At 43.6% G+C, this 16,262-nt stretch overlaps 2 protein-coding genes across 3 annotated transcripts; one reads left to right on the top strand and one right to left on the bottom strand.

Moving 5' to 3' along the window:
* Positions 1-1,085: 1,085 nt before the first annotated feature.
* Positions 1,086-8,722, top strand: LOC306936213 (GTPase IMAP family member 7; the record flags this gene model as incomplete). The annotated part of the gene is made up of 3 exons (XM_079519706.1): positions 1,086-1,119; positions 3,758-5,621; positions 5,658-8,722. 2 exons carry the CDS (start codon positions 1,086-1,088, stop codon positions 4,816-4,818), a joined length of 1,095 nt encoding a protein of 364 aa, XP_079375832.1. The 3' UTR covers positions 4,819-5,621; positions 5,658-8,722.
* Positions 8,349-15,501, bottom strand: kdelr3 (KDEL endoplasmic reticulum protein retention receptor 3). Of its 2 annotated transcripts, none has more exons than XM_079519385.1 (5): positions 15,134-15,501; positions 14,169-14,269; positions 12,972-13,130; positions 10,371-10,635; positions 8,349-8,930 (listed from the first exon to the last, which is right to left on the bottom strand). In XM_079519385.1, exons 1-5 carry the CDS (start codon positions 15,222-15,224, stop codon positions 8,887-8,889), a joined length of 660 nt encoding a protein of 219 aa, XP_079375511.1. In that variant the 5' UTR covers positions 15,225-15,501; the 3' UTR covers positions 8,349-8,886. The 2 variants fall into 2 exon arrangements, with proteins under 2 accessions (XP_079375511.1, XP_079375512.1); XM_079519386.1 differs by having other exon boundaries at positions 10,383-10,635; positions 15,134-15,494.
* Between the last annotated feature and the right edge of the window lie 761 nt (positions 15,502-16,262).

Here is a 16,262-nt window from a genome sequence, read left to right on the forward strand (position 1 = left end):
AGTAGCCTAAGGTTTGTTTCATGCTTTAAATAAATGTTTAACTTGGAACTGTGTTAATATTGTTGTTTTATGGAAGATGATGAAAAAAGACTCAAATCACGAAGGGAAGGTACGTGACAGGTCGAAAAATAAAACTTCTGGGAACTCAGATTGGGAGCGTACCTATGTTCCCCAGGTTCTATGTTCCCCACCATGCAAAAAAAGGTTCTTTGTTCCCCACTTAGAATAAACATAAACCTAAACCAGAAACCTAACCTAGTAATTTTAGTAATTCTAATAAGACTAAAGGGCTGTCATGGCAACAACTGGAGCGGAGGGCACAAGACGGAAGGGGATGGAGGACTCATCAATGGCCTATAGATGTTTCTATAGGCCATTGCCTTTTTTAAAGGCCTATAAGTAAGTAGTAAGACAAAAAGTATTTTAGCAACTTAGTCTTACTTTTAGTAGCAAATTCTGATTTAAACTCAGTCTTTGAACAATCCATTGAACTTTAGGCCTGCCTATAGGCTACTTAAACTATCTAGTCTTAGCCAACTAAAAATTAAGCATAAAATAAACTAAAACATAATTGCTCAGACTCTTCAACAAAGATGGCAAAAACAAACACTCTTTGTTCTGTACTTATACATACAATTGTATAGTACAAAAGTCCTTAAACCAGAAACCCTAAAGTAAGTGGGGAACATAGAACCTGGGGGGATGACCGCCTCAGATTAGCCAGGTCTAGGTCGATGTGACACCCAAAAAACTAGCCGCGTGCGCACCACCACACGCCGCACAGCACTGAGCATTCCACAACCACAATACACACACATCTCTCCTCATTTGACATTGGGTTGCAGCAGCACCAGCAATGCCGTGCCGTTCGCAGCTTGGTTGAAAGCAAATATTGATGAAAGAAGATATTTCGCAATATTGGAGAGAACAGAGCTTTGTATCTAAAATAATGGTAAATATATAACATATCTACGGAAACGTACTGTCCAGTCCTGGTGTAATAGGCTAGAGATTTACCGATAATAACAACGTAGTTATATTAGTTGGACTTCGCTGTGTCCTCTCGTGAGCTCGCCAGCTGGAGGATGGCGTCACTGGAATGTGCGGCGTCAGCTGAAGGTACGGTGTCAGTGTGTGTGTGTGTGTGTGTGTGTGTGTGTGTGTGTGACCTGGACACAAAGTAAAATAATGGGTTCTTTATTCTGGGCAGTATACATTTCAACAGTTCAACTGCTTCTGTGTTTGTCTGTTTTTGCCTCAATGAGCAAGGCTTGCATTTACAAAGTGTTACCCAAACGACACAAAAAAATTAAAAAACTAAAACAAAAGTGAAAACATAAAACATGTGGTTAATTGCGACTGAGCATTTCCTGTCGGTGTGTCGGGCACCATGCAGTGTGTGTTGGGCACCAGTGTGTGTTTGCCCAGATCTCGTGACACCATGTGACATCATCAGGGATGGAGAATGGAGATGTGGCGACCCTGATGTCATAGTAAATGCAACCTGCTGTTGCAGTTAAGCCCATATATGGAGATCCCTGATGTCAACTCATCACTATAGAGCGTCGCAGTCCCGCCTCCTACCCTGGACCAGGAAATGAAACCCAATGCATTTTCCTCATAGACATTTCTTAAAGTATTTATTTAAAGACGGTTACGCCGCGGACAAAGCCAACTCGAGTCATGACAACTCATGACAACACAAACAATATTTTGGACCAAACAAATAATTAGAAAGAAGAAAAAAACGGCAGGTTACAACACTTTTTTTGTTGTTTTTCTTCTTTGTAATTATTTGTTTGGTCCAAAATATTGTTTGTGTTGTCATGAGTTGTCACGACTCGAGTTGGCTTTGTCCGCGGCGTAACCGTCTTTAAATAAATACTTTAAGAAATGTCTATGGGAAAAATGCATTGGGTTTCATTTCCTGGTCCAGGGTAGGAGGCGGGACTGCGACGCTCTATAGGCCTATCTCACAGCATTTCCCCGCCCCCTTTTTACGGCCCCTTTTGTTGATAGTGGTGTTATTTTTTTTGCGGTCCATAGGCTTCCATGTTAAAAGAGGTCTTTTCACAAGCCACAAACTACCGTTTTGTAAAGGTAAGGTTTATTCTACTTATTTGAGTTGTTATACCATTTTGTTTTCTTCATATTATTATCGGTCTTTGACATTTTAACATTAGGAAATGTACTTAGATTCTCCAGAGAAAAAAAGTGGTAATGCCTAATGTTAAATGACACCACTATCTACCGGAAGTGGGCGTGGAAAGGGGGCTGTGAGATAGGCCTATTGGCCAGTAACTCTATCTGACCTCAAACCCTTAGATCTCCATATATGGATATATTTCAGAACCTGTTCTGACATTCCATATGTTCATCCTTCCCAATCCATCCATCCTCTTCGATGTCTCCCTTATGACTTATACCTGTCCATTCAAATTTCAAACTCTAGACGGGCCTGGTCTGCCCCAAAGTAGTGCAGCCCGGCAGCCGGCGAAAACTAGAGTTCTCAACAGGCCCACCTGTCCATTCAAACTCGACGGGCCTGCCCCAAAGTTATTAGTGCAGCCGCGCCCGGGCAGCCGGCGAAAACTAGTTCTCAACAGGCCCAAAAATTAAGGCCCGGCCCAACCTGGGCTCTCATCAAACCCTGTACTACACTCAAGAGACTGTCCCCACTACCACCCTTAGATCTCCATATACTGTATGGATCTGACCTGTTCTGACATTCCATATGTTGATCTGACCTCATCAAACCCTGTACACTCAAGACATGCTCCTTATACTGTATGGCTGTACAGAATTCATTCCATATGTTGATCTGACCCCCCCATGCCAAAGCGCCAGCGCTCGCCCAGCAGTCTGCCGTCAACGAGGCGGATGCACAACCTCGCCCTTTAGGTTCTCTCGCCCTCAGGCGTCTTACTGGTAAACCTACATTCAATTCAGTATAGCTTAGTTCCCACACTCCAAGGCCTGACTCACACCTTTACATCTAGCATACAACATTGATGCATGCTAGATGTATGAGACTTGTTTACTGATGCAAGCTCGCAATTCATTTCCAATGGAAGTCACATGGTTTGACACAACATTTTTGTTGTATGGCTTTCGGCTGTGTTTCGACTGCCCCCCTCCCCCTCATACAACACAAATGTTGTGTCAAACCATGTGACTCCCATTGGAAATGAATTGAGAGCTTGCATCAGTAAACAAGTCTCATACAACAAGCATACATCAATCTGTTGTGCACGTGTGAGTCAGGCCCAAGGGATCAGCTCACAGCTTCACAATAATGACTGTTGCCATCCATTGAAACAAAACATCACAATGTAAAACTTAATGTATCATCATCACTATGGTTGATAATCAGTCGCCATTTTTACACACATTTACCTTGAGATGTTCACCTGTCCATAACATGCATGAAATACATGGAAGAGAATCTCCTAGCATCTGACTTCCTACTTCCTGCTTCTGCACTGTATTTCCCTGCATTGCACCAACAAGAGAATTAGCACCATCTAGTGGCAGCATTTTCAGTGTTCTTTCCACCTGCACATAAATACATAGCCTACATCCTACAATAGTGTCTTCTGCAGGAATGGATAAACCTTCCTTAGCTCTCCCTCCTGAATCTATGGCTTAGAAAGATGATGAGTAAAATATACTGATGCGTACAGATTAACAGTATTTTCTGGAAACAACAGTGGTGTTGGAGGTGATAAATTAACTGTTTCACTATATGTGCCTGCAGAGTCCAGTGCCGGCGGTGACCTCCTACGAATCGTTCTGGTGGGGAAGACCGGCGCGGGCAGAAGCGCCTCCGGCAACAGCATCGTGGGAGGGAAGCCCTTCCGGGTCGCACTGTCGCCGCGCTCTGCCACCACTCGGTGCGAGAGGCAGACCACCAGGGCGGTGGACGGGCGAAGAGGCGTTGCCGTCGTCGACACCCCGGGGTTCTTCAACACGTGCCTCTCTCCCCAGGCGGTGACGGCGGAGGTGGGCCGGTGCGTGTCACTGACCTCGCCGGGACCCCACGCATTTCTGCTGACCATCCAACTGGGCAGGTTCACCCACGAGGAGAGGGACACCCTGGAGTGGATCAAGGCCACGTTTGGGCCTGCCGCGACCCGGTTCACCATGGTGCTGTTCACGTGGGGAGACCAGCTGAAGGGCAAGAGCATCCAAGACTTCCTGAAGGAGAGCGACGAGCTGTCGGCACTCGTCGACAGCTGCCACGGGGGTTGCCACGTCTTTGACAACAGCGTCGACGACCGCCGCGGGGGACAGGACGCGTCACCGGCGAAATGCCCGCCGCGGCAGCCGCAGGTCACGCAGCTCCTGGACAAGGTCGAAAAGATGGTGGCGGAGAACGGAGGCGCTTGCTATAGCGTTGAGATGTTCCAGGAAGCGGAGAGAGCCATCCGACTGGCACAGGAAGGGATTCTGGCGGCAAGAGCCGGCATGCCCACGTGGAGAGAGGCGGCGACGGAGGAGCTAGAAGACAAGGGCACCGAGTTAGAGAGGAGAAAAAGGATGGAGGACGACGAGAAGAGGGAGATAGAGGTTGCTAAGAAGACTGAGGAGAAACTGTTCTGGTGCGAGCTGATGACTGCACTCGGGAAAGGGGCCGCAGAGGGGGCGGGGATCATGAGTAAAGACAAGGGGAAACTGAAGAAGGGGAAGGTAGTGCAGAAGGCAGCCGCTTTGGCCACGAATCCTCTCACAGTCAGTTCAGCCGCCAAAGTGGTGGGCGGCGCAGTCAGAGAAGGGAGCAAAGTGTTGTACAAACACCGCAAATCCCTTGGACTTTAGAGCAAGGATTGTGTGTGACTGTACTCACCAATAGTGTTAAATCAGGGAGTAGATATGGCATCAAGCTGGGGCCTATGGTCTTTTATCAGTCATTTATTGGTGGTGTGTAAAGTGAAGATAGCTTATAACTCCCTCACCTAGCGTTGTTTTTGGCAGCAGATTTTGATTTTAGTTTTAGTCATTAGTCTCTTGAATGGTTTTCACTTAGTTTAGTCACATTTTAGTCACCTGGAATGTTTTAGTGTTAGTCTAGTTTTAGTCGACTAAATCTACAGTTGATTTAGACGACTAAAATGTATTTTGGCAGGCCTTGATGCCGTCGTAATGACTGTTTTTACATGCTGAAAATAGCCGATCGCGACGCGTTGTGAGCTTGTAGATCTGCTATTTTCAGCATGCAACGAATTGTAAAATGACTTATACTGGATCTCTTGTCCACTATAGTCCCTTCCTAACATTTCAGTCTAGTTTTTATTTGTTGATGAAATTGTGAATGTCAGTATATTTAGTCTTAGTTTTAGTCATCATAGCTTAGTTTTTATTTAGTTTCCATTTAGTTTTCGTCAGTGGAAAAAGGTAGTCGACGAACATTTTTCGTATTAGTTTTAGTCGACGAAAACAACACTGTCCCTCACTGTGTTAACTTATTTGTATGGTGATCCCATGACACTAACATGTGTGAAACAAGAACATGGTTTGCTTAATTACAGTATGGACAAAAGAATACATCTGTCAGTGATTAATCATTAATGACCTCTGACCATATTGTTATAGTGTGTGTGTGTGTGTGTGTGTGTGTGTGTGTGTGTGTGTGTGTGTGTGTGTGTGTGTGTGTGCAGTGCAGTCTTGGCGTGTTGCAACACAATAGATCAGCAATAAAGTGAATCAACACCACACATTACAATTCCATGTTAAAGGACCACTTCACTACTTTTCAACCAATCTTCATATAATTGGTCCTCACTAATGTTCATGATAAAATGCCACATTTCTTTTTCTACTCGGTCTGTGTCTCATGGGAGGGCTGTGGGCAGTTCAGAAACCCGTCCACCAGTGACATCATCGATGGGTAATCCAAGCTAATAGAAACTGCAGGATTTGTATTCCTGAAAGGCTGCAATGCGATAATAAAAATTAAATATTTTGTAAAAAATAAAAGTTATCTGACTAACGATGATGTCACTGGTAGACAGGTTTTCTGAACTGCCCACAGCCGCCCTATGAGACACAGACTGAGTAGGACAAAATGGTGGTGTTTTATCATGAACATTAGTGAGGACCAATTATATGAAGACAGGCTGAAAAGTGGTGAAGTGGTCCTTTAACAAAAGCTACCCATTTCAGAATATGTACCACACTTGTAAAGGTGTGCCAGAAAACTGTCTACAACAATGTTGAATATATAACGTGCCATTAAAGATTTGGATACATGTAGAAGTGGGGTATGATTTAGATACATGTAGAAGTGGGGTATGAAGTGAACAATAAAGGTTAGTACTGTAAACAATTGTTTTACTGTATCTCTCCACAGTTTCTCAATTCTTTGGATGACATCACAAATTGCCGAGCCCTTTTTTTCTCCCATTGAAAGAATAATCTTGACATACTGTATATCAAAAAGAGAATAGACAAATGAAGTACAAAAAGTAAGTAATATTTGGCATTAATTAAAGACAAAATACGTTGGTTGTGGCAAACAGGAATATCCCATACACTGACACCACGGCGCGTAAACAGCGCCTCAAACTGTGACTCCGCCCACAACCGGGGGAAGTTGTGATTTGCGCTCGTTCACTGCAATGCAATTTGCGGCATTTTCAAAACAATATTGAGCAGAGTAGCGATTATCAAACGTATTTGCAATGCCATACGTTGAAAGATCTGTTGCCCATGGACAAGGCACGCTACCTCCGCAAGTTAGATAGCATCGGCATAGATGTTTGTCCGTATGTGATTGGACCAAGTTGCATTGGCAGCCATAGAAAAGGCTAAAACCGGATGTGACGTTTTTGGGCGTTCCTGTCTAGCGTGGTGTCAGTGTATAGGGTAACCGGAACAGTGGGCCCCTGAGAACACTGGGGACTGGGCACCATATTTATTTTATACCTAAAATACATTCATTTCACAAATGAGGGGCCAAAACTACATGTTTTTATTACATGTAAGGAAGGCCCAATAGGTCTATAAATGCAGTCATTTTGGGAATAAACAAGATGATAAATGATAAATTTAAGCCTGATAATTATAATGTTTTTCAATAAACTTAGGCAAGGATTATGGGTTAAAATCATGTAGGACATACAAATTCTGTAAATTGCCAATTGAATGTTGAGGTGCCCACGGTTTAGGGGCTCCATTTTCATCACCGCTAAGGCTAAACCCCTTATCCCTAAACTTCTTTGCCTTTTTTTTTACTATTTTGAAAAAAAAATTGAATAGTTCAACTAGCCAATCTACATTGACACGTTGTGAGCTTGTAGACTGGCCATTTTAACTATTCAAAAATGTTTTGCAAAATAGTAAAAAAAAAAAAAAAAAAAAAAAGGCAAAGAAGTTTAGGGATAATGGGTTTAGCGGTGACGAAAATGGAGCCCTAGGTGCCCACAAGGTTTAGGTGCCCACTGGACCTGTATCCGAACATCGTAGAGTGAAAGAAGAGTACAGCCAGAGTCAGTGGCGTGCACAGATAGACACTAGGGGGTGCTAGAGCACCCCCTGCCCTTTTGGCAATGTGCCCTTTAAAAACAAACAAAAAAAAAACAACTTTTTTTTTCTTTCTTTTTTTTGATTTTTCAAAAATAGCAGACCTACAAGTTCATAGCGCGCCACTCGGTGGCGCGCTATGAGCTTGTAGATCTGCTATTTTTCAATAGCTAAAGCATAACATAATGCTAACACCAAAAGGGGTTCCCGCCCAAAATAGATTAAGGCAACCGGCCGGTTCCACGCGCTGCACAAGGTGCCCTTTTTTAACTTGAGCACCTGCCCCTCTAAATGTCTGTGCACGCCACTGGCCAGAGTTACAAGTACAATGTATACAAAGTAGGTATGTTTCTTATATCATTTTTCAGGTCACTGACCCCTTGGGCACCATGGACCCTCATCCCAAATGATCCTATATAGACCCTGCAGTGGTGATAATGATGCATTTTGTGTACTGTGGTAATTTTAAGTGAATCAATAAATACAGTGAATAGTCATGATTTGGCTGAATCAATGACACAAAAATCAGGTTCTGGCATTATTTTTTTATGGGTTCCCCATTCACATGGTTACTAGAATTGCCATCGCTCATGGTCCCTGGCAATATTAAAATTTGCAAAGTTGAGATTCAAAAACATTTGGGTAATCTGTAAAGCCAGACACACCCATAGCCATACAGGTATGTGTATACCCTGTCAAAACTAAAGACATGTGGGCTACTGTACAGGAAGACATGTATTTTAGACTACCTGAGGGTTGTACAATATGCTTTAACAAACCATATTTACAGTTTTTAGTGGGTATAAGCATTGGCTATGGAAACAAGATAAATCCCACATACTGCATTTAATGGTCTTTAACTGGAGTCTATCTCAGCATCCATGGGTGAAAATAAAGAAATGCACAATTCCCACAGTATCATTTCTGCTGTCCCAAATCATAATAGGTTCTACATGCACACAATTGTAGTCACTTTTGAACTCTATAAAAAAAACACATACTGTACATTGCAATAGCTTTACCACTACAGCTACTGTATGCGTGCACTCACGCAAGCCTCTACACACACACACACACACACACACACACACACACACACACACACACACACACACACACACACACACACACACACACACACACACACACACACACACACACACACACACACACACACACACACACACACACACACACTCACTCACTCTCTCATCTTGACCTACACACAATCATGGCCCTATGGGCCATTAGTCCCACCGCTCACAACAGTTGATTGGCATGGTACTGTATGTGTTCCATTGCATAACTGTATAGTAGCAGGCACAGAATGGTAGCGGTTTGAACACAACATGGTGGCACATCTTGTTAAACTGGCATAGGCAGGCTCATCTTTCCACTCCCTCGAAGAACTGTGGACAGAGGAGAGCACATGAAGACATAAGAGTGGTTTTGAAACCTACGACAAAATGTTTGCGTCCGTCTACTACAGCCAGGGGCAAAGCTCCTGTAATTACAATATCGTTGAATACAATTTGAGGTGAATATCAGAGAACAATTGCCTTTTAAATGTCTATGCAATATGCAATACAACACGACAAGAGGCTACGACGAATAACATCACAGCTGTGATTGCAAAGTCGATCATCAAAATTGTGATGGTATTCAGTATAACACACTTCAAACACTACTTCAAGTATTGTGTATAAACAATTTTATCTGATTTTATATTTTGAATTAAACGATATGATGCTTTGATGAAGAGCTCGTTTTTTTTGTATGCATTAGTCTCGCGTGGCCAGATAATCAGAGATCTCCACCTACTGATCTGTCTGTGGGAATCTAAATGAAAACAAGTCATATCACCGTACCAATATGAAAGACTGCACTGACGTCTGTGTATAGTGCTTCTGCAATGCTTTTTGAATGTATGTGTCAATTGTCAACACTCACCAGACATATACATGTAAGTAGGCAGAGATCTCTGATTGTCTGGCTATGCGAGAATATGCATTCATGGCAACTCCTAGATGTTTAGTTATAACAAGTAAAACACAGCTCTCAATCCGTCACGCTACTTGATTAGAACCACCTGTTGTATTACAAAACACACACATAATACAACTACTGAACTGAACTGAATAGGACCACTGAACCCAAAACAGCTACAGATTGTGTAAATGTAAGTCTGACAGTGTGAAAATTGACAAACAAATTATTATCCTCGATTAGGGTTAGGGTAGCCTCGGAAACCCAGACGTTTTTATTTCCAAGGGAGAAAAAAAAAAGTCTGGGGCCGAGTCCACTTCAATTCGGCATAGAGTATAGCGCAAACGTCGCTCACTCTCTGCTGCTTTCTGATCGTCTGCACCATTGTTAAATTGACGCACACACGCACTCCTCTCTCTGTGTCTCTAATTAGTCTCTTTGTCATGCAGCTGTGCCTAGTTTCTCCCGGCGGATCCTGCCGGGAGCTGCCTATGCCATAGAAAGCATAGGTGAGTTCCAGTCTAGGGTTAGGGTTAGTAACGCTAAAGGCCTATTCATAGTCTGGATTTTCGGTGGTGAGGTGACCACCTCTCCGGTGGTGAGGTGACCACCGCTCCGGTGGTGAGGTGACCACCTCTCCGGTGGTGAGGTGACCACCGGAGCTGTAATAACGTGGAGTGGTGGTGAGTAAAAACAGGGCTGGGGCGAGCGGTGGTTTGTCATGTTGTAGTTCGGTGGTCACCTCACCACCGAAAATATTAGACTATGAATAACGCTTACGGTTTTTTACTGTTCCATCATTATATAAATTCAAATTTACAGCACATTTTCATCTCCATTTCCCCCCCTTCTGCATGCGTCACCTTCTATCTCACCCTTTGTGAAATAAAGGTAGAAGAAGTCACAGTAGAAGATGGTCTGCACCACGCCAGACACCACAGCGATCTGGTCCAGGAAGCCCTCGGTGTGGTAGCGCCACACCCAGTTGGCCAGGTAGAGGGCGCGGTAGAGACCCAGGAAGAACAGGTAGTGGGTGGTGATGGACTCCGCCTCGCCCGTCTTGGTGATCATGAAGAGCTGAGGCATGATGGCCACTGCCTCCAGGAAGATGGAGAAGGTCCACAGGATCTGGGGATGGGACATTGAAAGGAATGGGATATAGGTACGTATGTAAGTTTTTTTTGATAGGCAAAGTAGCCACATTTGCTAAGTCCAATATTCAGCTATTAGTGTATATTTTCGTTTTACAAAACAAACAATAAATTCCCATTGACAATGATTGAAGAATTTACGTCATATGTGGATTGTGGATGAGCAAATCGGTATTATCGTCCTAGACAATCATGAAATTCCCATTGACAATGAATGGACAATTTTACGTCAGTGTCAGAGCAAATCGGCTTAGTGTCTATCTTACGTCATGATGATGTACGATGATAAGAGCGCCCCTCACTTCACACGGGTGTGATTTTGTTTTTTAGAAGAGCTGATTTCAAGTTCTATCAATGAATGGTACAATGATTAACACCTTAAGGGCCCGGGGTTATTTAATCCATTAATAAAATGTGCCCATCGTTTATTAGATTAGATTATAGATTAGATTAAATGTATTGTGCACATAGTATACAAATACTTTGACAATGAGATGAATAGTGGCGTCTAGCCAGAGTGCAATACAGTAATGCAGTAATGGGAATGAATGTACAGTATGTACAGTAGTATATAATAAATAGAAAAATAAATAGAAAAATAAGCAATGAAGTATAAATATAAATAAGGAGTATGAGAGGAACAAAATGCATGAAGATATAAATGCATATATATATATATATATATATACACACCCACGCACACAAGCCATAAGCCATAACATGCTAGTGTATGTATGGTGTGAGCATGAGAGTTCAGATGGGTAGGAGGAAGGGGGGACGGAATCATCAATCATCACGGTATCATTGTTCAGTGTCATTGAGGAGGGGCAGAGTTCAGCAGGGAGACAGCAACAGGAAATAAGCTGTTCCTGAGCCTACTAGTGCGGGAACCAATAGACCTATAGCGCCTCCCGGATGGAAGAAGGGCAAAGAGTCTGTGGTTTGGGTGAGAGGGGTCTTTCAGGATGCCTCTCGCCCTACGCAGACATCTTTGGCGCTGTAGATCCTCAATGGACGGGAGTTGGGTGCCAATGATGTACTGGGCAGTCTTTACTACCCGTTGCAGGGCCTTCCGATCAGACACTGTGCAGCTGTTGTACCACACATTTATAAATGTATAGAGAGTATACGCGTGACAACATCATCAAACCCGGAAGTTATGCAGGAATGCCTACTGAGTGGCAAAAAACTACTTTCTGGCCTTGACAGCCCATGCATCCAAACAGAAAAGTCCTATCTGATTGCGTTAAACAACATTAAACAATGTTAAACTCACTTTGCCTGTTGCTTTGCCACTCGATGTGCCACTCGATGTGCCATTCACTTTAAGCATGCGCATACCCTCTATAGCGCCCAGAGCACTTTTACCGACGGACCGGATGTTGTTGTGAATGTGTGTGTAGCAGCTAATAATAGCCACAACGGGAGGTAAGAATGTTAAGAATCTTCCTCTTGGAACCACACCTCCCCTGCTGGCCTATCTCCTGGTACATCTCCTATGCAGCCTCCGTGTCTCCTGTCTCGCCGTTTCCTACTCCACAAGATCTTCATTTATTTTTAGTTGAAGTCGTTCAGTGCCTTGTCCTGGCACTGAACCCTTGGAAATCATTGTATGATGACACAGGGGGTTTACATCCGTTTCCGTCCCGGGCTCAAATTTAGCAAATCATGCAGTCTACTGTGGAGGGACCGAAACTCATCAAGGCAGAGTATAGCTCTCATGTCACGCGGGGCCCTCGTCAGAAGTAGGCCGGCAAATCTGACCTGAACTATAGGAAGCACTCGTTTAACCCATTTTGGGCGGGAACCCTTTTTGGTGTTTTAAGCATTATCTTATGCTTTAGCTATTTAAAAATAGCAGATCTACAAGCTCATAGCGCGGCACTCGCTACGAGCTTGTAGGTCTGCTATTGTTTTTTAATCGCAAAAATGTGGCGCAAATCAATGAATTTATATTCTTTCAGAGCGAACGTTTTTAACTCAAATCTTTGCTTCTGTCCCTGGAACAACATATTTTCAGATGGGGGTCGGCGGCCAAATACAGATAATCCTGAGGGTCCTTGAAGTGAAAAAGGTTGAGCACCACTGACATAGAAACATGAGGTTTTTCAGAGAACTGTTGGTGGATTTAGAAGACATTTCTTTTGGGTGCAGACGTTGTTCAGACCAGTCATTGGTCCGACAAACGACAACCCACCTCAAACCCTAACCTAACCATAACCGCAAGCACGGGAGCATGTCGGAATTACATGCGGTCCCCATTTTTTTTAATCGTCTTCAGGTCTACTCTAAATGGGATAATAATATATTCACCTCCAGCGGAGTGAAAGCGTAGTTCTCCAGGAAGGACAGCCCGGTGACGGGCACCAATAGGAACTCCACGCGGAACGTGTCGTTCTCCGAGTCAAAGGTGCTCCTGAAGCGCATGTAGATCAGGTAGACCGTAGCGTAGGCCAGCCCCAGGAACACCACCTGGAGTAACAGAGAGAAAGAGACATTAGATCAGGTAGACCGTAGCATAGGCCACAATATGAAATTAAGGGGTCAGGGGCACTGCTTAAAAGGTGTTGGTGGTTGTTTTAATACATGGGGAGATGTAGTACGCACAGTACAGTCCTGTGGTACAGTTATTCTGCCCAGAGAGCACAGGGACCCAGAACGTGGTCACACTGTTCTGTTACAAGGACAAGCTGTACCATAAACAACACTTGGCTCTCACACCATGTAAAATATAGAGTATCTATTAGAGCCTCCGTCTCATACGGATCTCTCTAGGGATTGATCCGTAGCTGGACCTGGCTGGCGCGCTATGCTAATGCCGTACCGTTGGTTCACTGTGTGTGTGTCAGACTCAATAGCAGGGCACGGAGATGGATAAGCATAAGGTTACTGAAGGTTACATATAATCAATCATAATAACATACTGTGTAAATGTGATTTCGTCCTCCGTAGACAATATATCCTTTTAGTCAGGGACGGTACTGAGGCGTCACTTGTCACGTGTGTGTGTGTGTGTGTGTGTGTGTGTGTGTGTGTGTGTGTGTGTGTGTGTGTGTGTGTGTGTGCAGGAATAAGAAGTGTGAGTGAAGGATGTATGCACAGGGCGAACCACTGTGATGTTTACTTTGCATTATTTCCTTAGAATGCAACAATGATGAATGACATGTATTATTATAGCACCTACTGTACACACGCACGATATTCAATGATGCATCGCATCATTCAAATATTTCTGAGATATAGTTTGCAAAACTTTGCATAGTTCACGAACATCCAAAAAAAGTGTGTTTAGGTTTACATGTATATCAACATGAACGTGCCTGGCCTGCCACAAAGAAAAGCTAAAGGACCCCAAACTCTATACTCCTCCTATGATCCTTGCGAGCGAGGAACCAGCCATCACGTGTGTGTGTGTGTGTGTGTGTGTGTGTGTGTGTGTGTGTGTGTGTGTGTGTGTGTGTGTGTGTGTGTGTGTGTGTGTGTGTGTGTGTGTATGTTACACACACTTACTTTCATAGTAGTGTTGTAGATGGAGATGAAGGCAGTGAACAGGTCCAGGTACCTTGTGGTGAACACAAGCGCAAACAGCACCTGAGATTTCCCAGAGATACCTACGTACACAGGGAGACAAAAACACTGTATGCACAGGCTGGAGAAAAAAACATTTTAGACCACATGCAGTACTTAGTTTAGACAGTACTTAGTTTAGACTAGTCATTTGGTTAGACCAGTCATTAGTCCTACAACTACAACCTATCTCAAACCCTCAACCCTAACCTCCCACGGGGGAGCACACCTAAACCTAACCTTAACCCATGTCTAACCAATGACTAGTCTAAACTAAGTATGCACCCCGAACCCTGGCGTCTCTATAGCAAACATTTTCAAAAGTAATGAATTAGTCATTTCGAGACATTTTCGAAAATATAATATAGCAGCCCTATACAAATTAAGCTCAGACTGATAGTTGTTTTGGCTCATTCCTCAAATAGCTTGCATAGTTTTGCACTCATCTTCATGCAAATCAGTGGCAACCAAAGTGTGCCATGTGACTTCAGAAGAGAGCTTGATCACTGTCACAAATTCATTGTATATTGTAGGTGTGTAGAGGTCTGCCAAGTATAGGCTCAGCAATTTAATGACCCGGTTGGGCCACTGTTGCCATAGTTACAATAACGTCCGGGTTTGCCACGTAGCTGACACAAGTGCAGAACTATACTGGATCACTGTTGCAGTTCTTCAACCATCAATATTATGATGCTTTCTCCTGACTTATAGTGACTTGTGATCACGAAATGTTTCAATGTCCCATCATGCTCATTTCCAATTATTTCAACTAAATAATAGCATCTAGGCTACATGTTAAGTCAGCAAATGGGCCTTAAGTTTAAGCGACACCCCCTAAAATCCCTGCACAGTAAGTCTCTGCTGCAAGATTGATGACCAACTACTGGAATAAAATTTAAACAACATACCAGCGCAGGATTTGGACTTCCATATCTTCAGGAACAAGATAATGATTGCTACGAGATGCGACACGTCACCAGCTAGGCGAAAGATGTTCATTTTTGCAAATCGTGTGCCCTACAAAAAGCCGTGAAAGCAGTTTACACTAGTCTCCCAAAAAACAAAATATGCGGTGAATTATAAATAGAAGCGCTACTACTATAGGCTACGTAGAAAGCATAAAGCTATGCTAGTCCACAGAGCTTCCCCTCAACAACGCTCGTTCGCGATCAAAACGCAATCAAATACATTCCCTGCAATTCGGAAACAGCCAGGCGAATTCGGCCGCATGAGAATGGTCCAGGAAAAAAAGTTGTTGTGTGTTCTGTGGGTGACGTGGCTGCTGACAGCAGACTCCATCCATCCGTGTTCCAGCCTTTCCAGGGGCGGGGAGAGAGATCCGTTTGGCTGCAGGGCGCGTTCGGAAATAGCGCACTGAGGCTCACTGAGCGCACTGTGCAATGCAAACTAATAGGCGAGTGCGCCCCGGTGCGGTATTTCCGAACGCGCCCAGCCCCCAATATTAAGCTGAGAGGTGAAACAAAATATACACTATTACAGCCAGATGGCGACAGTCTGCTGTCTGTTGCCTGTTTAGTGAGGCAACAGACTGGAAAACTTTCAACCTCCATTAAATCCTTATTAATATCATCGGGTAAGGAAGGTCTACCACTATACCAGCCAGCCTCAATGGAAGGTGGCACACTGCCTGGCATGCGCTTTGTGCGCATCAATGACGCATCAGTGCATGCGTCATCCTCAATACAATTAAGGAAGGCCTATTTTTAACCCACAATTAAACCCCTTTCAAGTTCTCAAGTTCTGAACTTCTGATCACTGTTAAATCATAATATTGTGCACTTTCTGTCTTGTTCGTATCTTTTTGCAATATTTTGCAAATTTGTTTTTTTCCCAAACATCTCCATCATGGTCTATAGGAGAAGAGTATGCATATAGGAAGTCTATAGCTAGCTACATAACCACTGGTTATAAAATGGTCATTAACCACAATTTATTAATGCAATAACGTATTATTAATACAATGTTATGTAAGTGAAGAAAGTGCATGGAAATATTGCAGTAGGCCTATGTTTTAAT

This window comes from Electrona antarctica, assembly GCF_951216825.1.
Source record: "Electrona antarctica genome assembly, chromosome: 14".
Classification (NCBI taxonomy): domain Eukaryota; kingdom Metazoa; phylum Chordata; class Actinopteri; order Myctophiformes; family Myctophidae; genus Electrona; species Electrona antarctica.

What these genes read in the sequence shown, in the direction of transcription:
- kdelr3 (XM_079519385.1), bottom strand. Translation starts at nt 15,224, where the DNA reads ATGAACATCTTTCGCCTAGCTGGTGACGTGTCGCATCTCGTAGCAATC. An exon ending in GAAGTCCAAATCCTGCGCTG is followed by an intron (nt 14,270 to 15,133) that starts GTATGTTGTTTA and finishes CTGTGTACGTAG; the next exon opens with GTATCTCTGGGAAATCTCAG. An exon ending in CACAAAGGGTGAGATAGAAG is followed by an intron (nt 8,931 to 10,370) that starts GTGACGCATGCA and finishes CTCTGTCCACAG; the next exon opens with TTCTTCGAGGGAGTGGAAAG.